At 39.2% G+C, this 27,384-nt stretch overlaps 1 protein-coding gene across 3 annotated transcripts in view; it reads right to left on the reverse strand.

Moving 5' to 3' along the window:
• The window catches only part of MYOCD (myocardin), a 45,409-nt gene extending 22,904 nt beyond the window's left edge, over positions 1 to 22,505 (reverse strand). For all 3 annotated transcript variants that reach the window (XM_083148321.1, XM_083148320.1, XM_083148319.1), the window contains exons 1-4: positions 22,227 to 22,505; positions 4,892 to 4,947; positions 404 to 479; positions 125 to 286 (exon numbers count right to left, since the gene is read on the reverse strand). In XM_083148321.1, coding sequence (XP_083004447.1) covers positions 125 to 286; positions 404 to 479; positions 4,892 to 4,947; positions 22,227 to 22,281 — 349 coding nt within the window. In that variant the 5' untranslated portion in view covers positions 22,282 to 22,505. The remainder of the gene's footprint in view (positions 1 to 124; positions 287 to 403; positions 480 to 4,891; positions 4,948 to 22,226) is intronic.
• Positions 22,506 to 27,384: the final 4,879 nt, after the last annotated feature.

The following is a 27,384-nucleotide window of genomic DNA, read 5'->3' on the forward strand; positions in this document are numbered from 1 at the left end:
ATAGAGCCCTAACAATGTGGATTCTGATGCTAATTGGTACTGGCAAAATATTTGTAGTCACTCATCTAGAGACTACTCAACAAGTACTCTGTTGGAGACAAGAGTAGAAGAGAACATGATTTACCTTTCATGGCATCTTTCACAGTAGATTCCAAAGGAATTATGTTCTTTTCCACCAATTCCAAAGGACCAGGTCTGAGAGCAATCCTTTCATTAAGGTCATCTGCCAGGCGAGCCCTTTTCATTTTCATCTGGGTAGCCTGAGCTGAGCCTTCAGCTGCTGAATCTAGGACAAAATTAAAATGTAGGATCATTTTGGTACAATTTGTTTTCTTGTTTGTTTGATAATTAATTTGGAATATTTGTTATACTTTTATCTACTAGAAACAAGCATCAGACTTACCTGGCAGAATTTGCATATTAATCAGATCAGACCTTTCTGGCCTGCTTCTGACCTTGTGCTTCAAATAATCTTCACTCTAGAAAAGAGTCATAAAATAAAATATATATATATGAACATAAAACATAAGGAATAGGGAGAATCAGTATATCAACAAAATAAAGTCCATAGTAAGCAACTGTTTGTCGGTTTGTTCAGGATAATTTTGATTAAGTTTTCAATAATTTATAGAGCATTTGTTGGGAAATGTTTTTAGGTGTATTAAACATTCAGGGGAGCTAAGCAGTGATGATTTTAGTGATGAATGGCAGTGCTCTGGAGTGCACACAGTGGCCAAGAGTGGTACTGCAGTAGCTCATAGACTTCAGGCAAAATTAATGCCCCTGATTTACCTGCTTCCATGAGTTATCAGCGATATATGCAAGTCTTTCCTGTGAGTGTTTCTGCCCCCTGCCTCCCCCAAGTGCCCCCAGGTGTCTTCATTGTCTAAATGCATTATATAGTAAAACTGTGGATGCGAGCATATGCTACCTGGTGTGGCATAGTGACGACGCAATATGTGCGCCCGGCAATGTTGGACATTAGGTTCATTTAATAAATCAGAGATATTCCATTACTTTTCGTAAGTAGGAAATGCTTGGAATTAGGAATTTGCCATTTCTTATATATCCCTTGAGAATGAAGCTAGTCTTCTGCCTTGTGACTGCATCTGTGTTTTTGCAGGTGTGAGAGAGATAGAGATGTACTGTAGTTTCACTCGCTGCTAACAGATGGCAGTGTTTCAGAGACACAAGGCATATACTGTATATAGATAATTAGATCACTAGGTACTAGTCAGTAAACATAAACTGTGTTTCACAGAGATATAATAGTGCTACTCTGGGTAGGGCAAGTGAGAGTATCACTCCATTGACTACTATACTCCCTCCCTCTATTTAATGAAAAGTAGGTTAGTAATAAGTTCTATTTTGCCAATCTTATGGGACCCACAGGGTTACAGATGGATAGAAAAGGGTAAAGAACATTTTATCGACATGACATCTTTCTGGTCTTTGGTTTCGGCTACTGTATACCTTCATAATTTATCCACTGATTTAAAAAGCAGGAGGTAAAATATTATGATTAGTGGGAGAAGAGTGAGGGACGCATTTCCTGCATTCAGAGATCAGCAGTCCCAGAAAGAGACTTTATTCTCTCTAGATAGACTGGTCATCCATGTTGTAAGGATGCCTATTTAATAGGGTCAGATTCTTTTCCCATCTCCCCTCCTGTCAGACAGCCAACTTCCTTACTGCCCAACTAGAAAAACAGATTTCATTTAACAAGGTACATTTAAGGTCAGTGAAATACAAAGTACAAAGTTACAAGGGTACATATGCATTTTTGTACATAAAAAACGCTATCCCATTTCCACAAGTAAGTACTAAACAATATAATTTATGGTTAACACTACTGCATTGGAATAAACCCAAAAATAATGTCATGGTTTGCAGAGTTTATTTCTGTTCTTTTTATGATGAAGATATTATTGCTTTGCTGACTACAGATTATATACACTGTTTCACAAGCTGGTCCTTACATGAAAGGCCAAATAATGTCACAGTTACTAGAGGCATGGGACATTTTCATATGTGAAATATTCACCTCATCCTGCACTTGGCAGTGACATTTCCCACAGTACTCTTGTGGAATTTGACTTCAAGTGTTCCCAGTCCTATCAGAACCCAAATATGGGACAGAATAAATAGGTCATCACTGTGTAAGTAATGATATAATGCACATTGTGGGGCAGATGTATGAAACAGAGATAAGGTAGGAAACGTGAGCCAGTGGAGAAGTGGCCCAGGGCAACCAATCAGCTGCTCTGTATAAATGTATATTATGCCAATTATAGATGTTAATTCAGTGCTGATAGGCAACTTGCCATTGACTTACTTCTCCTTCCTTATTATCACTGCTTAATACATCTGCCCATTTGTGTTAAATGTGATTTATAAAAAAAAGGGTACTTGTTTCTTAGCAGGGCGCCCAGATTTCCTATGTACGCTTTGGGCTCGGTGTCTCCCTGCGCTCGCCACACTATATAAAATCAGCTCCACGCCGAAGTGGATAGTGGGGGTATGAAAAGGTCGGAGGACACATTCCGCCGCACCTCGCGGGGATCGCTGCGCTCGCCACGCTTCAGGGTGATGTGGAGAATGGTGTTTTACCATATGAACATCTCACATCTCACGCCACAAAAAAGGGCGATGCGATGTGCGATGCGATTTCACTCAGGGTGCAGTGAATAAATTAACTAAATTAACTACTAAGATCGCATCGCACATCGCATCGCACGCATCGCAAGGCACAAAAAGCCATGCGATGTGATGTGCGTTGCGATTTCACTATGCAGAATAGCCCACTAAGCAAATAGCTTAGTGGGCGCCCTGCTAGGAAACAAGTTCCAAAAAAAGTATACAATACAAGCTTGTGGTTTATTCTCTGAGTGCTACCTATATATTACATACATCCAGGGCCGGCGCCACCACTAGGCAAATCTAGGCATTTGCCTAGGGCGCCGGCCACTGGAGGGCGGCATTTTGTGCCGCCCGGGTACCTGTCCTACGGCGCTGTGTATTTAAATCTGGCGGCGGAGGCAGCGGGGGTCCCTGCAGTTCATTAAAAATCACGAGCGCTATCCGCCGGGCTATGCGGAAGCGCTTCTAGTGTGAAAACTCTGGCAGCACGGCGCACGCTGATCTCAGCCAATCAGCGTGCTGCCAGTGTTTTCACACTAGAAGCGCTTCCGCATAGCCCGGCGGATAGCGCTCGTGATTTCTAATGGACTGCAGGGACCCCCGCTGCCTCCACCGCCAGATTTAAATACACAGCGCCGCAGGACAGGTACCCCCCCCCCCGGCACCGGGCGCCCCCACCCCGACTCGCCTGGGGCGCTCCGGTGCCTTGCACCGGCCCTGCATACATCTGTGATTTATCTGTGCTGAGGTTGCAAGGGGTAGAGGCATGTCTATGGTTCTAGTTGATTTACTGTTCACTAATCCACTTCAGTATTTCAGATATACTGAAATGAATCTGTCATTTAATTTTTTATTTTTTATTTGTCTGACTACAAATCCACCTGTTCGCCTAATGGATTTGGTACTGTATATACACATGGTAACTTTACCATAACACTATGGGGTCTATTCATTGAGCAGTGAAAAGACCTTTATTAGAGTACTTATCGCTTGGCCATACAGTATCTCCCTTTCCCAGACTCTGCTATTCCCCCACCCTCCACAGACTTCCTCACTGCTGCCCTGACTTGTGAGGTGACCTTGTGCATACACAGACAGGACCTTCTTTAAGACTCTGTGGTTACACATAAAGAACATGAATACTTGATGCCATATACAGTGAAACGTAACAATTGTTTTTTAACATACTTTATGAATAAAGCCCGATACCTCTGATAGTATCAAGGTGATGCCACACAATGACAAAGCGTATTGAGACTTCACTTATTGGTCTGTGTTAAGCTATTCACATTTGTACAAATTATTGCAATTTAATTGGCCTTGCTGTTATTCTTTATTCAAGTTTAAATGGGATTATAGGTGTAAAAACAGGCATATATCTTTATTTTTTAGGTTGCCATTTGAGCAGTTAACAAAAGAAGAAGTCATTGTAGATATCTTGAGTAAAATCATTGATGGTTTATCTCACTAGCTGTATTAGTATTGTTACACGGCAACTGGCAACCTTTTTAAAACATAGTGGTGCAGTGATTTATTATTGCACTAGGAGGCGCCCTTGTTCACTTATAGTTTCTTGATTATTAGATTTCATTGTGGTCTGGAAAAGATTTCTGCCTTACTTATTGAAGGACATCTATCTATCTATCTATCTATCTATCTATCTATCTATCTATCTATCTATCTAGGCATATTCTCATATGAGACTTGTATAGTCGGCATTACGTTTGCACAGGGGGAGAAGGTGGGTTGGAGGCGGCAGGGGGCGTTCACATGCCAGGGTGTGCCCAAAGGATGTCAGATGCCTGCCCAGTTCTGGGACCGAGACGTCACAAGTCTAGGTCAGTTCAGACTGACTTAGATTTGTGAGCAGGGTAGAATTCATTCGATGGTCGTGACCATCAAATGGTTTTGGCCCCGCACGCTATTCTGTGAATGGATGTTTATGGAAAACATCCATTCACAAAGCGGAGGGGATATTTACTGGGCGGTGTATGTGTGTATGTGAGTGTGTGTGTGTGTGTGTGTGTGTGGGGCATTCGCACGCCTGGCGGGTTGTCTTAGAAGGCTCGCTAAACAACAAAGTGCCCCTGCCTAGCGAGCCAACCAAAATCACCCTCACTGTGTATAACTACAAATCTGGAAGTCCAGTGTGAGAAATAAAGATACAGAAGTATAGAAGTATGTACAGTAGTGTCCAGATATAAATATTGCTTCTGATATTTGAAGAAAGCGTATACATTACAGGCTGTACCTTGGTTCGTTCCAAGTTTTTCCTCTGTTCTTGGAATGCAGCTGGACTCTTGAGGGCTACAACAGCAAACAGAAAAATAAGACCGATTAGTATAAACAATATTATTTATATTTTGTACATCTGTGCTACTGAGGAAATCTTTTACATCAGAAGCATAATGTTTCCATCCATAATCTTAGATCAAAGGTGGCCAATGAAGGCCTTGCATACAGAACTATTTGCTTCTTTCCGGCCAATCCTCTAATGGATTAGTACATGAAGCCTTAAAGAGTAACATATTCATAATTCAAAGACGTCGTACTGCTCCTGTCAGTGGGTGGTATGTTCAATACACTTCTACCAAATGTTATCTCATTGCAACAAAGTCACCCAACCAACAGCTAATACCAGGAGCTTTCTCAGCACATACCGAGGGCCAGATGCACTAAGCTTCAAAAGTGATAAAATGGAGAGTGATAAACGGCCAGCCAATCAGATCCTACCTGCCATGTCACAGACTGTGTTTGCAAAATGTCAGGCAGGACCTGATTGGTTGGTTGTTTATCACTCTCCATTTTATTTTATTTAATTAATTAACCTTTTGAATGCCAACATTTTTGTTAGAGATGCGCAAAATATCCTCTAAAAATGGCAACATCTCTGTGAGAGATATGCAAAATATTGGCTAAATACTATGCCAGCGTCGCTCACATTTCTTATATAAGTGCAAATAACACAATGTTGTGTAAAAAAAGATTCTATTTCCTATATAAGGTAAACGTTACAGGTCATTGTGATGAATAAAACTGTTTGCTTGGCAATTTTCACATCTATTTTGACAAATTCACTCGGCACTCAAAGGGTTAAAATACTGTTCCTGTAAGATAAAAATATGGAGTTCATATTGCTTCAAGCTGATAGAGACAGTAAAGAATGAACAGGATTAAACCCCTACATTTTCTTTCATGAAATTTTAATATTAAGGAGTGAATCTATAATATTCTGGTTAGTATATATATATATATATATATATATATATATATATATATATATATATATATATATATATATATATATATATATATATATACACGTCGGATTGGAGCAGCACACCTGTACTGAGAGTAATCCATGACATGACTCCGACTCGGTTTCTAGCGTGTTCCACCACCAGTCGATACATATATATATATGTATGTTGGTTTACGCTGTGCTCTCCTGACAATCTTATTTACATTGATTAAGCTCTCACAATTCAAAAGGTTTGTGAATTGCATATCTGCAATGCATGGGTGTGACACCACTGATGTTATAAGGACAGGGCCGACTCCACCATCAGGCTACTTTAGGCAGCTGCCTAGGGTGCCGGGATCTGGGAGGGGGTCTGCCTATCACAAAATTAAGTAATCTGATGTCTATGAGGAAGACATCCTTGTTGTACTTATTACAGGTGTCAGCTGTGGAACTTCTAAGACGCCAATTCAACACTTTCACTTGAGGGGATGAAAAGTGGGAATTAGTGATGGGGGGCAGTAGGTTGAAGTTTTCCCAAGGGTGCAGAGAAGCTTTACACTGGCCTTGCATTGGGAGCATGGTCAGGCTCAAAAAGACCAGCAATTTCCCATGTCACACAGAGTACACAGTGGCATAATGCACACGTATATTTTTATATACTCTATTACTATGGAATAATAAAAAAAAAAAACAGTTTTCAGGTTACAGGCCCCTTTCTTTCACCTACTGTACAACAGTAACGTTTCTTCAGCATAGAGAGAAACCCCTTTCACAGATCTGGGTAATAGTACAACAGGGAGACATCAGTCCTTTACAGGCACAGCTGTATGTACTGAGTATAACACTTTGGTAATAAATGACACTTTATAACCCGTGTATTCTGGTTAGTGACATTTCATCAGCAGTGATTCCAGGCAAGATGGCAAAAATATACAATAGACCAACATTAGACTTTTACCAAAATAATATGGAATACTAATGTATAGCACCCTAATCTTTAACAACAACGGAACATTTTACATATTATATCCTGCAATAACCCTTGTGCTTAAATAACCAAATTACCAATAACAAACAAATGAATGAATGGGTGCAAACCAAATGATTTTATTTGCATGAAAAATATGCATTTAAACCCAGAACTGCAACAAAGACATACCCCCCCCCCCCCCAGTTAAACTCAGATCCTATTACATGTGGGACCTTATACTGGTCCACACGCAAAACTGTGAATTTCACAGCATTGCATGTGGATGTAGTGCCACCCGCTGCCTGCAGGGCTGCCCCACCTCCCCCTGCACGCTGCCTGAATCAAATGATTTCTCCAGCACTCGCAGATGTAAGACACCTCTATGATAATATCAGAATCAGGTCAATAATTGTATCATTTACGGCCAGCAATACATTCTGGGATACACAGACATTTCCTCTGCCACCTGTTTATCAGCTTCAATTCTGAGCCTTGCAGATTTTGTCTTGAATCCATCAGTTTTCTTTAACTTCCATAACTTCCACTTCTTGTTGTTTCTGACAGTGACAATTCCAAGCTGGATGCATTTAGATATCTCCTTACAGTCTTTTCTTGCTCTGCAGCAGTCAGTCATCTTTATTTGAATGCCCCCAGTCAGCTGCTATAGGAGCCAATGCACCCTTTCTGTAGAGATGCTGCACAATATCCTGAGAGGTCAAAAGGGTCAGTACTCATGAAGCTGTGGAATGCTCTTTTCCTGGTTTAGTTTAACGTCTAATGATTCCATTAGGTTAGGAAGTGTTAAAAGGAAAAAAAAATCATTTATGTATACATTGTCGGAACGAGTGACCAAACCTTTGTAGCTGCCACATTTACTTTGATTTTTTTAAAACCGAAATGTGGTGAATAAATGGTAACGAAGGATAGTTTCCAGCTGACCCGCATTCAGTGGGACAGTCACATTTTTCTGGGACTGTTCCTCTGTTCCACCCATTGGCCGCAGTGTCACGCAGATGAAAAAGTTGGGTGAATGTACAGTAGTAACTGATAACTCAATAATGAATAGAGCCATGTGAAGTTCTGCATCATTTTGCATTTACAGACGATGGAAGATGTCGCTGATGATGTCCATGAGTGCGTACACACCAGACGATGAAGATTTTGTTGTTCAAAAACACAAAAATATATATATATATATATTTTTGAAAATAACATAACCACAGCAACACAGGACGACTCTTTCTAAAAATTCATAATGTTACTTATCATAAAAGAACAAAATGGTTAAAATGGTTTGTACGTCCATTGAGGATGAAATGCCACCCTGGTATACTCACGAGGCATGAGACCATGATCCACCAGATGCTGACGGTTTCTTCTCTGCTGAAGTCGTAACTGTAAAACTATTAGAAGAAGAATGTCAAGAATAAGGACTTCCCCAGTCAGTTGTCTCCAATGGAGAAGGATCTGCTGCTAGAAAAGAAGGTGCATGCACTTTCTTTTACAATTGTTGCCTCTCATTGGCATATTAAGGTTAGATGTCAAAAGTCTGATTGTTAACAGAGTTAATGATGGGGATAATTTCATGCAGAACAAAATCAGGATTATTGGGCCACACCAAGCTGGACAATTTTGACGTTAGGCATTAGTGGTTTAAGATCAGACGCTAATACGAAATGTGTTTTCGCTGTAAATTATCACTTATAACGCTAATGTTGTTGACATACTGTGTGGTCCTCTAAATATATTTAGATTGCTCTCTGTATATTTCAAAAGCTCTATTATGCAGGAAGACTGACATTGGAATTCGAATATCTCATGGTTTACAGATAATCATAAGGATAAACTATACAGTTTATATTATTTCATATGATTTGGTCAAAATGAAAAATTGTTTTCAGATATTTGAACTGGATCCACAAGCAGAAATCTCAGAAGTTGATGGAAACTGCAGCTTAAAGTGCACCACCAGAAAAAAAGTTTGGATTCACAGAAATAAGCAGGGTGGATTCAACTATTAAATAATTTATCAATAATCTGTGAGGAGGAAAGACACTTTGGATAAACAAGATTTGATTGGGGCCGAGATCTACCCCAAATATACTGAAATAAAGTAACAGGTCTACTGTAGAAAGGAACAAGTGAAATGTACATCTGATTTCAGAAAATTAATGGAAAAAAATGAAAGAGGAGCAAACTTTTCCAAAAATTTCACAGAATATTCTTCTTGTTTGGAACGGTCATGTACTTGTCTTGCATGAAAATTCTAGTATAATAATACTGCACATACTTCTTAGGTATTATACGGAAACCGTGCCACACCATTGTGAATGGACAGGGGTATTCCATTTCCACTTTAGTAGCACAATTCGGCACACAAATTTGTGGAATGCTGAAACTAAAGCACCATTTGAAGATTTGGCCCTCTAAAAAACAAAGAAATTCACACTAAAAATATTTTTAAACATCTCAGGTATAAAACTAAGGAAATATTCTGATGACATGGCCAAGTCTTGTTCTTGGTAAATATTTTATAGGAAACATTGGGCACAACTTCCTGGAAGCAGAAGTAAATGGTTATATATAATAAATGTATAATGCTTTGGAACCACTAAGTGGAGTGAAATAAAAATCAGGTGGTCATTTAATACCTGCTATTTAGTTTGTGCTGAACTTAAATAGCCATTGGCTTAGATGTGAAATTAACAACCATAATAAAGCAGGGGTCCGTTGAAGCGACTGAGAAGTCACAAAATAGGTAAGGTAGGAACGTGCTGAGCAGTCACATAAAACACAAGACTATTCTTCCCCTTCTGTGCATGGAAGGAACTGTTCTTCGTATCTAACTAGAAACAGATGGAAAGAAAGTGGTGACAGCTGCAGGAACTGTATGCTGGATGTACAAGAAGTCATACGTTATAAATAATAGGTTTAGCAGCAACAGCAAGCACACAGCGCACAGAGGTTATGCAAAAAAATATTTATGTAGGAAAGAAAGATTTCTTTCATCAAGTCCATGTGATTTCATAGTGCTGCTTTCAAGGCTGTGAATACAGTAGTTGGTTCAGTTGTGGAAATCGATTGATGGATATTGTCCAGCATACAAGTATTAACTGTAATGTGGGCCTCCACTTCCCATGATAAATTATCAAAGAGGTTTTTTTGCCTCCGGCTAAGTACAGATGTTGCAATGGCTTATTTTAGAAATGCTGGTCATAGGCTTTATCGTATATGTATAACAGACAGAGCCGATTTCCTATAGTCTAAATACATGTTTACCAAAGATGTCTGGTAACCACCTGATATACTGGTGAAAAAATAAAAATATGAGACTTCTGGGTAATGCACACTATTGCCATTTACTATTCTGTCAATACTTTTCTCACTTGATTTTTAGAGAATGATACAAGTTTGGGCTGACGCATGATAGTCCCCTACAGATAGACTCAAAAATGTAAGCTCTCACGAGCAGGGTTCTCTTCGGTCATGCTTTGCCATCTCTTACTTACACCATAATCCTTACAATGGCACCTAGCCCTCAGTTTCGGCCACCTTAATGCTTATTCCAGTGTCTACTTTTTAGGCTCTGCAGAACCTAGGTAGCACCAAATAAATAAATAATTAATAATAATAATACTAATAATAATAATAAGTCCAAAACACAGGAAAAACTGTTTTGAGAATTTTTGCCACATCCCTTTTATACGAAGCTCCGGAATGTGATAGGCAAAGTCATCTTTAGATGGATTTGCCCAATAGAAGCCTATGGGATTCTTTTCAGATTCCATCTGAGAGGATGTGTATCTCATTCTGCACATGTCTTTTTAACTCAATCAGTTCCCAGCTACCATTTTTTTAACACACGACAGGAGCTGAACACATTTAGGAGCTGAACACATTTAGGAGCTGATTGATTGGAGCACCATTTATCATACACAGGGCCAATACAGGCTAGGCTTCAAAAAGTGATAACGTGGAGAGTGATAAACAAACACCCAATCACCTCCTGTCATTTTTCAAACATGGCAGTTAGGAGCTGTTTGGATGGTTGTTAGCCATCCATCTGTTTTGTCACTTTTTGAAGCTTTGTACATCTGGCCCACAATGAGGTTTAAGACTTGTTGATAATTTAACCTTAGTTAAGTGTTCTGCAAATGAGGAAAAGGAGGCTTTTCTACATTTACAGGCTGTATTCGAACAAGTTAGGAGTTGATTAGTTAGTACTTTATATCATTCCACTTTATCTCTCCCCAAGCTTTAATACAACTCTCATCCAATGTATATTTAACTAACAAAATAAAACAATATTATGTCACCTTGGGATTCTTTGAGACAGACACACACACACACACACACACAAATTACATTAACATACAATGTATCAGCAAACTAAGCATGTGGTGCAGAAGGAATACGGATAAGGCCAGTCATGTCCAATACTTCTGAGTACTGAGACAACCCAATCCAATTAGGTGTTGCTATATAAATAATGGACAAATCTACAAATCATTAAACTGTTCATTAAGCTATGTCTTTTAACGTTACCATCATGCATGGGGGGCTTTGCTATGGTTTTGTTAGGAAGAATGAATCCAGATACAACAAATTACCCATATACAAAAGCATAGATGGGGTTTTATGCAAAAATATTCAAAATGAGCTATACATGTTTTGACTTTACCTCAGTGTTAATGCATGTAGGGATTTAAAGGAAACATGTCCAAGGAAAATCGAGAATTGTTTAAAGTAAGCTTACAACAAAAAAACAAAAGTCAGGCAAGGGAAAAAAAAAGTCTAATTACAAGACCCTTAAAACCCATAAACATGAGTTTTCTTTCTCATAAAGCGTTTCAAAGGGAGACACAGAGTCTTTCCAGACAAAGGTTAGCATTGGTCTATCTGGAAAATATGTGATGGCATTCTAAATTATCAACAGTCATAAGTTGCCAAAGATGCAGTCATGATGACAACATGGGGAGAACCGGCGCCCTATCAGGTCTCCTTCACCTTGTTTAGATTATTTTTCTGCAAGATAGAAGTTTATTTACATCACTAGATCAAATATAATCTCCAGGACTGTGATAGGATGGTGTAAACAGTATTCTTAAGCGCAGTTTTTGTCAGAGTGACCCAGTTATGACTATATTTATGTAGTGGCATACAGGTCGGTTGATGGTGAATTCATGGATATGGAATGTGACAGAAGATAAGACTTCCTGGGCCTACCCAGCCTGACATTTTCCTAGGTGCTAAAAATTGCGGACTGTTTAATCCTACTTGTTCTGTTACATATATATACATTAAGTCACATTGTTTTATAAAATAAATGTTATTGTTATAGCTTCTAATTCTCTTTCATGTAAGCACAATGCTGTTTTTTAAGCAAGAATAAATATTACACGCCAACAAGAAAATCACTGTATTGATATATTTACATTTTAGATGTAATTTTTTTTCCTTGGGGAGGAAAGGCTATTGTATAGATTGGCTGCACTTCTGAAGAGTTCTCTTAATACACGATGGCCCCATATGCGTGCTTAGATAAGCAGAGTGTCTGCACATGCAATTTAGATGCCATGCAGCATACGCACAGCCTATTTCCAGTATTCACGGTGATTGAGTGATCCCCCAACATTCCCTGTGTCAGTGAGACAGGGGACATGGTCCGAACAGCGAAAGAAAACATGCTTGTGCCTAGTTCACATTTTACAAATCTGACAATTACTGGAGAATTGGAAAATTCCACAGAATTACAAGACACAAGGTACCAGAAATGATAATTTACAGCAGGCTGGGGTCAATTGATGGGCTGTATGGTTTTTCAACAGTTGAAAGACCACACCTCAATTCATCTTATATGACCCCCCTCTTCAACATTCCACAGGGCCAATGCTGAAAATATGAAGTGCTTAGTTGACTGATGTTTAATGGATCCTAATGTACCATTTGTCATTTTTAGGATCCAGAGAAATTCAAAATGCATTAAGAGAGCGCAATATGCATATATAAAATTTCTAGTATTTAACACAGCAAGTTTTATTTAAATTGTCAGCTAAAGGTCACCCAATTCCCTCACTTCCTCTAAAGTCTGTGCAGTATTCACAGAGAAACAAACGGAAGACTAGTAATAGATGTGCATGCAGGTGATTCCCTCAATGCGATTAGTTATCTTCCACCTAATGAGTGTTTATAGACCTTCGTACATGTACAGTAGCTTTTTCTGTGGAACATCTGCATCCCAAGTAGTACCCAAAAAATCTGCGCATGCAGCTCAATCTGACTAGATCTTCAGTGGCTGTATGCATTGCGGGGGTCCTAGTGACATCATTGAACAATATTGTTAGCCGATATTGCTCAGAGTGCATGCCAAGTGGCAGAGCCAATTTAGTTAACTACATCAGGGGTGCCGCTAATCGGCTAGTGTGCATGGGGCTTTAGTAATATATATATATATATATATATATATATATATATATATATATATATATATATATATATATTAGAGGTGGTTGAGGACACTAGGTTTTGTCTTATCTGAACCCAGGTCTCAGGACCCAGTTGTTCTTGTAAATCAGTTTCCCAGGAGATCTCATGTGAGGCTAGTGGGGGTTGTGTGTAAGTAGGAGGTGATAAATTTTGTAAATAAGACCCTTAGGGGAGGAGGGAAGGGAGCACAATGATGTGCAGAATAGTCAATCGATGTCATAGAATACGGCATATGACTGGCTGTGATTGGTGGCAATAAGAAATTAAGTTAAATATAGAAAAATACAAATGTAGGAACAGAGTCCATCCCTGCAATGGGCTATAAAAAGGTATGGTTACTAAAGCAATCACTTCACTTATTTTTCAGGAGCTGGCAGCACTACAGATGGAGCCTCTCTTGTTCAGCTGGGGACCACCAGCCTGCGCCAGCCCCCGCCATCCACTGGAAGGGGGCGCGCACGAGATGCTCACGTGCCCCGTTGCAATGGAGCTCTCCGCCGCCTCCCCATCACTCCCTGCCGGTCCCCGCCAGTCCCCACTCCCTCCTGCACCTCCCCTAACCCTGCCTGACTACCTAAAGTGGAGACTGGCAGGGATTTCGATGCTCACCGCCAAGTGACGGGAATGCTTGTGAGATGCCTGCGCATCCTCATCAGATGTAGCGACTCTCTGCCAGCTCTCGCCAGTAGAGGGGATCTGCCGAGGGCTGGGGATGTATGACAGGTGCTCCATCTCTATGTGCTATGATTCTATGAACTATTACCTAAAGCTATTCATCACTTCATAGCTTCAGTGGATATCAGAGTGGTGCGGCTCAGGGCGGGACTGGCCATCTGTCCTGTTGGACCGGTTCGGTCACACAAAGAGCTGGGCTCAAATATATATAATATAACATTCAATATAACATTTAAATATATATAATATAACATTCTAGTTGGACTGATTTAATGATAATTATTATTTATTTCAGTATTAAATAAAGAGCACAGTTTACACACCAAAGAATATGCTCAGTGTACTTCTAATTCTGAAAACAAATATAAATGATTATTTTGAAATAGAAAAGAATAAACCATATTGCCAGTGTGAGGTATTGTACTTCTGGAGCAAGAGCTCCTTCAACATTTCTGGTTGATGTTTGTTAATATAATATAACCATCAGCTCTGGGACACACTCCCAAAGAGTAATATTTACAGAGAAAGTGTCCCTGTACAGAACACAGCTGCTGTATATACATAAGTTACTTTGCAGGCCCCGGAGCTGCGGCAAGGGTTAATGGGTCACACCACATCATTTTACTGACTGGTGCCTCTGTTCCTAGCTTTCCTGACAAGCAACCAATAGCAGCATATTAGCGATTAAGAAACCTTGCAGATTTTCGGCCAGCCATTACCGGGCAGTCAGCTGTTGGGCAACAAGTACAGTTTATGTAGAAATGAATACATCAGCGTCATTCAAGCCAGCTGAGTGGCCGATGTTGAAACTGTACTGATTTGTAATGCAGCCATAACGGCGGATATTACAGGTCAGACTTAACTACACAACGGCTTCTTCAAAATAGTTTATTCTCTGCAGTTTAGAAAACCCTGTGTTCATGTCTTTCAAAGCCTCAGTATGATACAGTACTACTGTATGATTGGCAAGGCCTAGGCTTACCTGTACTCGTCACCTTGTGAGCAGAACCAATATTCCGCCAAATAATTATTTAAGGCGCCATCGTTAGTTTTATTTGGAAATAATTAGGCTGCATGTCAGCCTTGCTCTGCCCTTTCCAGATCTGTTTTGCAAGCACTGAGATACATGATGATTTATATAAAACTTAATAACGCCTATAATCTAGATTTATTGTGAGAACATACATCCTTATCTATTACAGTAGGGCGACTATATTCATACTAACAGCCTCTTACAAGAACATAGCTTCGGCCAGGCATGTCCAAGCTGTGGCCTTCCAGCTGGTGAAAGTACACATCCCAGCATGCTTTGCCATAGTTTTAACATTCCCTAACAGCAAAACTGCGGCAAGGCATGATGGGACTTTTGGTTTCACAACAGCTGGAGGGCCACAGTTTGGACATGCCTGGCTTAGGCTCAGATACTGGTATCATGGCATGTGCAAATAATCAACTTGAGAAGGAGGCAGGGCAGGAAACAAACATGTTTTTCCCAGGCAAAACAGACAGCAGGATTTGCAAAGTCTGGTCATCATATAAGACTAGTTTTATGTACTTTTTATTTTATAGGCGTGTGGGGGCATATAGAAATCAGATTTTTTTCTCAGCAATCGCCTTGGTGGTGGGTCTCGGAAGACAAACACAATTAATCTACAAGAGAAGCATGTCCAAGATTTCAGGAATGTTGGGTCAAGTATCCCAATGGATGCAAGAAACATTTGACGTAACTTATTCTATTGGAATTCCCTTGTCCCTGCAAAGGAAGGTTTAACCACTTCTTAGTACAAGTGTACATATACATTATCTTAGATAATGTTATTTCTAATCTGGCTTCGCAAGCTATAAACTTTTGGAGGAGATGTACTAGGCCTTGAAAAATTATAAAATGGAGAGTGATAAACCCCCAGCCAATCAGCTCCTTACTGTCATGTCACCAGCTGTGTTTGGAAAAGGACAGGTAGGAGCTGATTGGCTGGTGCGGTTTCACTCTCTATTTTATCACTTTTCAAGCTTAGTACAACTGGCCCTTAATCTCTAGAAAGCTACTTAATTATGTTTCATTATTCAATATCATGAGCGGTAAGGTGAGATAGTGTGCATTATGTAATCATTCCCATGGATTTTCCAAATTAATGAACATTTAATCATTACAGCATGGAGAGTCTGAGCAAACAATTGTTTTTATAAACACATGTAATAATCAGAAAAAGTTAAACAATAATCTAACGGGGTATATGTCAGAATTTAAAGATTCAAATTCACCAATTGATTGATAGGATTAACCAATAACAGTTTAGATATGAAAGTAGTATTCACTTTGCAACAACGTTTTACAGTAAGCTCTGCCATGCACATGAAGTAAAAGGGGCATCAGCTCAAAGTAATCAGTAATCGATCCATTGCCAGTGTCGCAGAGTCAGCTCCCTATTTTTTGCATCAGCCAGGCGGGGGTACAAATTTAAATGTTATGGATACATGGCATTGTCTGTATGGACCATACATGGAGTAAGACAACTGGAGAACCACAGGTGTCCAGAACTTCCTTATGCATCAAAAGTCTTTAAATACAAAGGGGTGGGTTAGAACTACAAATGGGGCCCCATATTGTATGGTAGGGTTCCCTCTAGATAGAATAGATATGCAGTACATGCCAGAAAGTATAATGATGGGGTCTTTCACTAAAGAGGTGGTTTATGTATAACACTATTTATCAGAAGCACTAGTAACATTGGCGTATGGATTGATAGCTTAAGTAGATTCTGATCAACATCAATATACAAAGAGTTTGTAAATGTTAAACACAAACTTACATATTTATTTTCTTCTTTCAGTATGTCGCAAAAGTTTCCATTGTGCATTCCTATTCCTCACAGTTCTGCTCACTGGTACAGAATGAACCCCTTCCTCATCCATCTGTCAATATTATAATGTCCTCCTTAGTAACTAGACTAAATAACTGGATAAAATGTGAAAAAGATTCATGGAAGTTTTGAAGGAGTAGATTTTTCAAAGTGCTAACCAATCAGCTCCAAACAGAGGCTGTAAAATTGCAGTTAGAAGAAGCTGATTGGTTGGTACTTTATCTCTCCTCTTATTGGGTGGGATGCACTCAAGTGAAAATGCTGCAAAAGCCCCATTTTCAGGGTTTTTACCGCATTTTCACATGCACTAAAGCTGCTCCGCCGGGGTATCGCTGCAGGGTTATCGCCAGAAAAAGATGGCAATAGCTTATGGGCTTCTCTCTGACAGCGCTGTGTGAGGAATCCATCACGGATCCCTCCCAGCATGCCCCGCGGCTGGTGCCGTCACTCTAAACATGCGCAGAGGGACTCCCCGGTCTCAGACCCAGAAGTCCAGGGCCAGATCTGCATTGCAAAAGAAGGCTCTTATAGCAAGAGCTGTCCTTTGCATTAATGATGGCATACGTTAGTGTATATGTGATTATTACCAATTTGGTAGTCGGCGAAGTGGGGCGGCAGATTTAAGAGCATCCCTCCCATTATCTCTATCCAAGCTTCATGGAGGCTTGCACGATCTTTTTTATTTGACATTTTGCCAACATATTGAGTCTTAAAATGTCCTACTGCGACTTACACTATCTGTTCCTAGCAAGAGAAGCATCATTGGCGTTCCGCGTCTTGGACTAGTACTTCCCAAGCTATGCAAAAAGTTAATTACTACAACAGAAGTTACGCAAAGCAATAACTTCACTGACATCATCATCCATAAGCAATTCAGAAAACGGTATTACACGAGTGTATAAGACAAATATTAGTTACTGTAAGTATACTGTAAGTCCCTTTTCCAGTTCATAACCTTGTGGTTTACATTATAGGGTATGGGGTTTCTTACAACAGATGGAGCACAATTTGATGAGACAAATAGTGCAGTCCAGTAACCCCCCCTAAGTACAGTGAATGCATTAGATTGTGCTATAATAATCCTACTCCTCCATTATAATTCTGTGCTAGAGGTGAGTTAAGAGTTAACAGACCTGTCACTGTTCATATGGATAATTAAAAGGTCTTTGTGTTGAGTAAAAAGTAATGTTATCAATGACCGCTGTGAATACAGGTATTATTTTCTGGTATATATACTCATTTAATGGCAATTGTGTGTTTAATTGCAAGAAACGCCACAGGACCACAATTGTATAGTTATTAAACAGGTATTAAAAATATGCATCTGAATGATTACAAAAAGATTTGAGGTATTATAAAAGGCCTTCATTTCTAAGCAATCAATCTGAAACTTAAAATTCAAAGCCATATCTACAGTATTTGCCGTATTGAAGTTACTGTGTAAAGCTTGCCGATCTGGGAAACGTTGGATGAACTTGCGCTTGGACGTGTTCTGAAATGCTGGTGTAAATGAAGAATAGGTTCTTCCAAAGGGATGCAGCACAGCTATGTCTTTGTCAGCCAGCCAGAATTACATTATTACATCTCTACCCCTTGTGTGCTGCATACATCTTCCCTCGTTTGTCATTGTGAGCAGGCCCTCAATGAATTACTTAGTAATTAGTATGAGAAAAATGATTCAGAGTAAGGGTTACTCATACTGATTTCACATTGCAAACCTGCTTTCAACCCGTTTTTGTAAATGTGTCTTAAAACGGGTCAAGAGCCAGTTAAACCCCTTTCATATTGCATGTTGTAAACGGTATATTGCAGCTTCAATACCGTTTATGTACCTTTCAGATTCAACTAGTTTCACCCATAGAAAGCCATACAATGTAATTTTAAATGTTTATTTCCTGCTTGTGGGCGAGGATAATGCAGGGAGATAACCTATCACCCTTGTGTGGTTATCATTTGTAGCAAATACCGTTTCTGAGCTGTTCAGACTGCAGGGAAAAACGGCTCAGAAACCTGTAGGATCCTTCTTTTAACACGTTTCAAAATACCGGTATTCTGTAACCGGTAAATTGACAATGGAGCTTTCACACTGCAGCTGCTCCCGTTTTAAAACGGTAAAAAAACGGCAATATACCGTGTTAAAGCTGCAATGTAAAAGGGGTACCAGATGAACCTGTTGCAATAATGTGCTCATGTCGTGTTTCAAAGCAAGCACAGGGAATAAACTACTCTGAAAATGTTCTGCTGTTTAGATGCGTAACAGCAGAAACGGTGGTCCACAGTGAGCCACATTTTTATGTGAGCAATGGAGGTGCGTAATCAACACGGCCTGATTTCCAGAGCACTTTCTTTATACGATTGAAACATAGCGATAGAGTATTACTGCAAATGTCTCATGTCAACGGCAATTAAGACTTGTCATTTTAAACAAGACCTTTTTTTGTTCAAACACTCTTACAGGGTTGATATTATAAGGGCACACACAGAAAGATAGGATCCAGATAATCTTGACAATTTTTCTTTAAAACTGACCTTAAAATATGTGGTCTAATGGCGAAACCCAAAAGCTAAACTATCGCAAAATTCAGTCCCATAAGCCCCATTACAGGTACACTTGCTGGCGACACAAAAAACGGGTAAAAAGAACATATAATATAATATATATATATATATATATATATATATATATACAGCACTATTCCCTGGGTACATATATATATATGTAGAAAGGCAGCACACTCTATATAACAGAATAAAGTCCCGGGGCCCTCGCAAAGACCCCACTGGCTGGGAGCCCAATATATTCCACACAAAAAGCGCGGCACTCGTAAATAACGGAGGTGGAAACAAGTACATATCTGCAATGTTTCAATGTTTTATTTACATCATCATCAGACAGGGTGAAGGACTCTTTTTTGGACCAAGTGGCCATTTGAATAGCCCTTACAAGTCTCATAGGGATCAATAATCCCATTTTAAAGTTCTGATTGATCCATTTCATGCAGCTGTAGAATGGAACTAAACTTATATGGAGAAGCAACATTATAATGATGGGTATAAAATAAATACTGTGCAATAAAAAAGAGCCTACAGTAGCATAAATATGTGTTACCTAAAAAAAAAATTCTTATGTAAAATGATAAGTTTATAGCACAAGACATTAGGGAATTCTTTATGTATTTATTTAATTCTTTAAATACTTTAACCCCCTATAACTAAATGAGATAATTATATATGTAAAGGTACATTTTTGCTACTAGAATTGGAATTTTTTATAAAATTAATTTTATGGATTATTTATTTTCTTTGTAATGTTTTAAATACCAACAAATCCCATCACAGCTAAAGTGTTAATAACGGAACACTTATTAATTGCCGTCATTTCCGTGTTGTCCCACAAGAGGGCAGTGCTGCCTTAGAGAAAACCTTTAGCTAATGCATTAGAGTACAGTACATAATCCCTGGGTTCATTACATCATTTATCTTGCAGAGTAGGTACAACTGACATTGACAAGCAGCATGTGACAGGAAACAGTGCACCCTTATCCGAGTGTCACCTTAATGTTTGTCACTGGATAGAGGCACAGACTTTCCAACTTCTGGTACATGATAAGGAACTGGATGACCTGTTTCTACTCATAAAACATTCCTCAACACAAAAAAAGTTTGATCCCATGTATTACATATATTAATTAGCTCAAGAGCATAAAATATTGTCCTGGTACTGTGTCCGTAATGATGCATATAATATGCTTTACAGATAAAATCTGTGGTGACAAAATTGGACAGGTATCTTTCAAACCCACTTTATACCCCAAATGCATACAGATTGTTTGTAATATGAAACGCAAAGGAACCTGTATTTATTGTTCATTTTTATGAAAAGGAAACACTAGAGAGGTCAACCTGTTGTTACTAATGTTTTCTTTGCAGGTTAAATATATAAACTATTAGTTATTTGTTATGATGCGGTTAAACTGTTGCTTGTAAATTGCACACTTTAAAAAAACACCTGTTACAATGCAAATGTGAGTTTGTTATCAAATTAGGTATTTTACAACACATGAAACTGTTTAAGTATTAGAAGAGAAAACATTCAATACAGAATTCAATGGACGCATGTTTGTAGTTAATTCATATTTCATGCACTGGTTCAAAAAGATACCACACATCTTTATATACTGTACACTAGATTTTTAAAAGTTAATACTTTATACTTCTCTGGTTAAACAAATGAAGTAACCAAATCTCAGTAGTTAGGCATATTTTAGATCTTTATATGCAGTATTTTTAAATATACTCAGAATATACCGTAGATATATATATATATATCTATATACATATATATATATATATATATATATATATACCTAAACGAACAACATCAGGTTTGCTAAGTGCTCTAGACATCAAATATATTGCTTATTATACTTTAAGTTAGAAAGTTGGAAACCTGGCGTGCATCTTTTATTTTGAAAGTGGAATTTTCGTAACGCTGTCCCCACTAATGATGTATATTAGGAAGAATGTGTATACATGTGTCTATGCCTTCATAGAGACAAATGCCTGTATACTGTAACTGTTTGCAAACTCTCCAAACACAACATTTTCCATTTAAAAGGCTTAACAAGGCTGTGGTAGGAAGTGGCTTGCTCCACCGGATAATGCTTATTTAAGTAGCATGCAAACAGCCAAGAAAGAGGTGCTGTAGGCTAAACTCAGCATCTCTTCAACAGCTATACAGATATTGCTCTGGCTGCTGAAACTGGAGCTAGAACTGTCAGCTCTTGAAGCACTAGAACACAGGGAATTGCTACTTATTAAGCCCCAACATTGATAATAATGGCACGATTTGTCTTGTTCCATTTCTATGTATAGAATGTGTATTATGATATATCATGCCAAACATTATTGCTATATTTTAGTAGTTATCATTTGAAATAAAACATAAACATTGTTTGGTTTTCCTCAGATATGACACAGCACTGGCTGCTGCAGAACCTCTTGGACATCAGACCTGGTAATTCTTTTTTTTTTTTGGCAGTATAACAACTAATGCAATTTAGCGCATTGATACCAAGTAAACGTGAAGAGCCTCTGCAGCAGCTGTGGCCAGCTATCTTGCTGTTCTCACTAGGATGCCCTAACCATGCAATCAAATCGAGTCTGCTTTAATTTTGAACCGCTGTCAAACGCTCTTTTTTTTTTTTTTACTACCTACAAATCAATATCCGTAACACATTTTTAAAAAAGATCATATTTTTGGATGCTTCATTCGCATAACGACAAAAACATTATATTTTTATTTTTAAAATGTAACAATAAAAAAGGTCCGTGTTCAGGTCCCCCCTACCTGATCTGAACTTGCTCCGTATCAGTAAAGAATGTTCAGAACCAAGAAGAGTCATGTTGTTCCTTTAATTGCAATTCCAATGTCAAAAATGAGTCCTTAGCAAGACCACCATGAGGAAAGACAGCAAAACATCCACTCGCCCCCAGCCGGCTCAGCTGCTTCTAGATTAGCAGCAGAAACTTTGAAGCTTCAGAGAATTTGGTCCCATCAAACACTGACCTTGTACAAGAGGCAAATGCTTCTCGTTCAGCTGTGCTGGATTAATTAAGTTCCATCCTTCTGGATTCTCCTCCCAGTTACTATAATCAGCATCACTCTTCCAGCTGATGTCATTGTCTAGGAGAAACATGAGTTTGATATCTGATCTTCATCATCACCAGTAAGACCTCCAGAACAAACTTCCGACCAATCAGCTTCCAGAGCCCTCTCTAGCAGACAGAATAGCTCAGGGACCTCACAGCACTTCAGTGTTAGAGGCAGTGTTATACCAGTGAGTTGCTCACACAGTGCAGCATCTCTCCGAGCTGTGTGTGTGTAATGTGTAGGACATTTCATCAGGAGGAAATTGACCAATCTTGTACATGAGTGTAGTGTTTGAAGCGTCTGACAGCTATGTTTGTTTTTGCTTTCTGGAGAAGGAGCTTAGTACAAGGAATAGGCAAGACATTTGCAGCTCTGACCGGCTGGTCTGAATTTGACAACAGAGAGAAAGCTCTTGGCACATTTTAAAACACATCTAATAAAATACTTTCAAGTTCACATAGGGTGTTTCGTGGTACGTTACCTGTGAGTTTCATGTTCTGTTTAGTAACTTTATTTCCTGTTGGTTACATGCTCGGAAAATATGTTTAATAAATTGTACCTCTCAGATCTGTTTTTGTTTTACGCTTTACAAAAGTTTTATAATTTCTAATTATTAGTATATGTTATTTACATCCCCCCCCAGCATGGGAACATTTAAAGATTCACAGCATAAAGCACTGTTTAGTGTTGCATATGTTTGTTGGAGAATGGAATGTGATGGAAGCCTATATTTTTCACATTTTTATTTTTGTTTTGGATGCATCTTCAGCTCTGGGGAATTACTGTGTTTAAATTATCTTTATCATCTGGTTTACGTACAAATCAAAACCAGGCCCCTAGTCACTTGGAGCCCGTGAATTGCAAACTAACCAAGATGCAAATATAAAATGTTAACTTTTATTGTCCACACTAATATGTATCCTTAATATGTGCAGAAAATAGGGTAATCTTTATAAAACTTGTGTTCAGTACACAATAATCTCACTGTTAAATTATTTCAGCAACAGTTCAGCCTTATTTGAATTATTGGGCGTGTGTTAGATGAATTGAACTAATCAGCACCTTCAGCAGTAGCTTGCAGCATGCCGAATGTACTGTGCATGTGCAGGTATGTCCATCAGTGGCGGCTCCAGAGGAGACGCTCTATCAGAGTTCAAAATTCAAATAGGGGAGCCACACCCACTGCCAGTGAGTCAGTTTCAAATGATAGTTGGTGGCAGTTGGTGTGGCTCCCCTATTAGAATTTTGAACTGTCCTGTAGCCCACCTCTGGAGTCGCCACTGGTATCCACCATGTTCCCGAGACAATATCCCTACTACATAATTGCAGCAGCCATTTTGTCTGAGATTGTTTATTGTGGCTGCAGCTCCGACGTAAAAAGTAAATAAACAAGGGAGCAGTGGGTGTGGTGTGGACCCCGTGGACCCAGGGGCATAGGCGCACTGCACACATTGCACTCATTATAGATATGCCAAAGCATAGGAAATCACAAGTTCGGGATACCTGGAAGAAAATGTATACACTGTGAAAAGACACACATGCACCAAAAATAGAGCAAGTTGCAGCCACTACAAAAAAAAGAAGACATTTGCAACTTTGTCTACCTTTAAGGTCCTTTGTATTGTAACAATGCGTATTTTTGTTATGTAGCACCTGTCTCTTACATATAACCACACAAGAGTGCAGAGGTCATGTTTCCGGTTGGTAGTGGAAAGAATCACATAGTACTTAAGACAAAAGCAATACAATTTTAATAAGTTATCATAATGTACCCAAGATAATGTTCATGTGCATGAATATTTATTTATTGTTTATTTATTAACAGTTTCTTATATAGTGCACACATATTCCGCAGCGCTTTTCAGAGAATATTTGAACATTCACATCAGTCCCTGCCCCAGTGGAGCTTACAATCTATATTCCCTACCACATGTACACACAAACAGACATTCTAGAGCCAATTAGCCTACCAGTATATTTTTGGATTGTGGGAGGAAACTGGAGCACCCGGAGGAAACCCACGCAAGTACGGGGAGAATATACAAACTCCACACAGTTAGAGCCATGGTGGGAATTGAACCCATAACCTCAGCGCTGTGAGGCAGTTATGCTAACCATTACACTGTCCGTACTGCCCATATATATAATGACAGACACCTTGGACATAATATAGAGTTAGACGCAAACATAAAATATGACTGGAGAAAAACGGCTTTTATAGAGATGAATGCAGATGTGTATACAGGTGTAGAAAATCTTATTTAGAATAACCCTAAGGGGGTAATTCAGACCTGATCGTACGGACAGGTATTTGCACAGTGGAGATATCGATAGACTACACTTGTGTATGGTCCTTAGTACACCTACACGAGTCAGTCCTGGGATAAAAGCCTGCTATTGTTTTAAATCATTGGCTATTCGTAAGTTGATTGACAGATGTAGGTGTCTGGGGTGGTAATCGCCGTTTCATGGGAGTGCCAAGAAAAATGCAGGCATGCCGAAAAAACACTGGGAGTGACAGGGAAAATGTGTTTCGGGGGAGTGAGTGTGACGTCAGCAAGCCGTATATGCCTGTATTTATCTCAGCCGCATCATAAGTCTCTGGCTACTATGACCGGTGCGCAGTGGAAAAATCATTCGATAGTGAGCAGCTTTCGAACGGTTGTGAAGATTTTTGCACAGCTGCAGGGCAGGGGCACTATTCACACTGCTTTCCGGGGTAGTGATTATGAACAGTCAGTAGCACTGACCATTTGGACAACTGCAGCAATTGATTTCTTCAGTTGCAGTTGTCATTGCCCATTCACTGCAGCAGTGCTGTCCCTGGCTGTGGTGGCTGTTGGGTCCAGGCACAACAGATCTTGCACAAGTAGATCGCACGCATGCCAGTGAGCCAGCCGGGGGTGAAACACTAGGCTGATGTGCTGTGTAAGGCCTGACAGGAATTGTAGCATCCAAGAACATTATATATCTAGCTGCTGCTACTTTCTGCTTTGTCTCAGTGAAGAGACAAAGCAGGAAGCGTTATACAAGCATGATACGTGCAGGCATAAGACATTTACCCCTCAGTCAAAGTAAGTTCCAGTACTACAGTACATGCAAGTATAGAAAACAGGAATACGAAGGGCAGAGCATCAACAGTTTGCTGCAGGTTTCCTATAAATAAATAAAAACATATATGGTATTCAATAAGTGCCCATGTGTATTCACCCTAGCAAGACTTTTACGCCACACACTGAGAAGTTGACCAATCTTGTATGAAGCTTCTTACTAAAAAGACAGAGGAACTAACTCTGAGTTAGATGCACCCATGTCTCCATCTTTTGCCAGTTGCACATCTGCAAGCTTATGCAAATTGTGCTACAGGCAGACTAGATGGGCCAGGTGGTTCTTATCTGCCGCCAAATTCCTTGTTTCCATGTAGCTTCCTCAAGATTCCGATTTTACATCCGAATTCTGAATCAAAACACCTGAGGGTGGTTTTGCAAGACCAAATCCAAAACAAAACAATGAAATTAGAACAAAACCAAAACAATAGACTGCGCACATCTCTAATTTATAATATGAAAATGTAGCCTTAGAATTCTTTAGGAAGATTCTGATGATTGTATATGTACTCATAATTCATTTTATATTATGTCACAGATGGTAGCCTCCTTCTGTACAGATGACAGGACTGCAATATTAATATCAACAAACAAATATATGCAAAATGAAATATGTTCCAATTTCACACATTTAAGCAGGACACACACGTGCAAATAGAATGGCTGTCAGACCGAGAAGCATTTTACCTGACAGCCCAGTATTGTGGTTATACACTGTGAGATATTTAGTAGTACAGTATATTACCCATTAAAATCTGTGCTCCTCCCCTGGGGAGGAGACATGTATCTGTCCCTTTCGATGTGAAGGAAAAGGGGAAATGGGGGTGTGGCCGACTTGCAAAATATTACATTGGATGGACAGCCAGATAATTATGGCTAGATAATTATAGCCAGATAATTGTAAGGTATATGCTCAGCAATTCTGGGCATATAGGAAGTAAGTTCTGATACAAATCTTTTTTCATACATCAACTGTTGGATTCTCCTTTAAGATTCATCTCTGAGTGCAGGAAATAAGGATCCGTTGAAGGATTTCACGTGCCTGTGGTATTTTGATAGATTATCCCCATTTGTCAGTGTGGACAGCGAGGACACCTCCATGAGGGACACCTGCAGCTGGTTGTGGGGGAGATGAGTGAAATGACAATGAATATATTCTTAGTCAATAACCTGTGGGCAAATTTACTACAAAACTAAGATGGGGAAATAAATCTTAAACCACAAGAATTTCACCACTGAATGATGTAACAATTCAATGAGATAATTTCGCTCTGCAACAAACTGTTTTGAAAGCACTTTATTTAACCCCTTCAATGATATTTTAGGTAAACCTTCATATAATGAACTTCAAGACACAGACCTTCGGTTGCAGCAGAGGTAATATAGATCTGTCAAATGGATTAATACATTTTCCCCATTTCTATATTTTCCCCTGCAAACTACAATTTACAATTTTCATAAGTCGAGAACTCACCTTTATTTTTAAAAAGATAAGTTAGAAGCTGTGGTGTACTAAATACGTGTGTACTCTACCATTGAAATAAGTAGGTATAATCATTCAAGTGTACCTACAGTATCATCCTGATACTTTAGAGATGATTTAGAAAGTGCTAATGGCAGAGGCATGGTCCAGTATGAATTTAATCACAAAGTTATCTGATTTGGAGCCAGATGCACTAAGCTTCATATGTGATAAAACGTAGAGTAATAAACAACCAACCAATCAGCTCCTGCCTGACATTTTTCAA

This window comes from Crinia signifera, chromosome 6 (genome assembly GCF_055691185.1).
Source record: "Crinia signifera chromosome 6, ASM5569118v1, whole genome shotgun sequence".
Taxonomy (NCBI): Eukaryota; Metazoa; Chordata; class Amphibia; order Anura; family Myobatrachidae; genus Crinia; species Crinia signifera.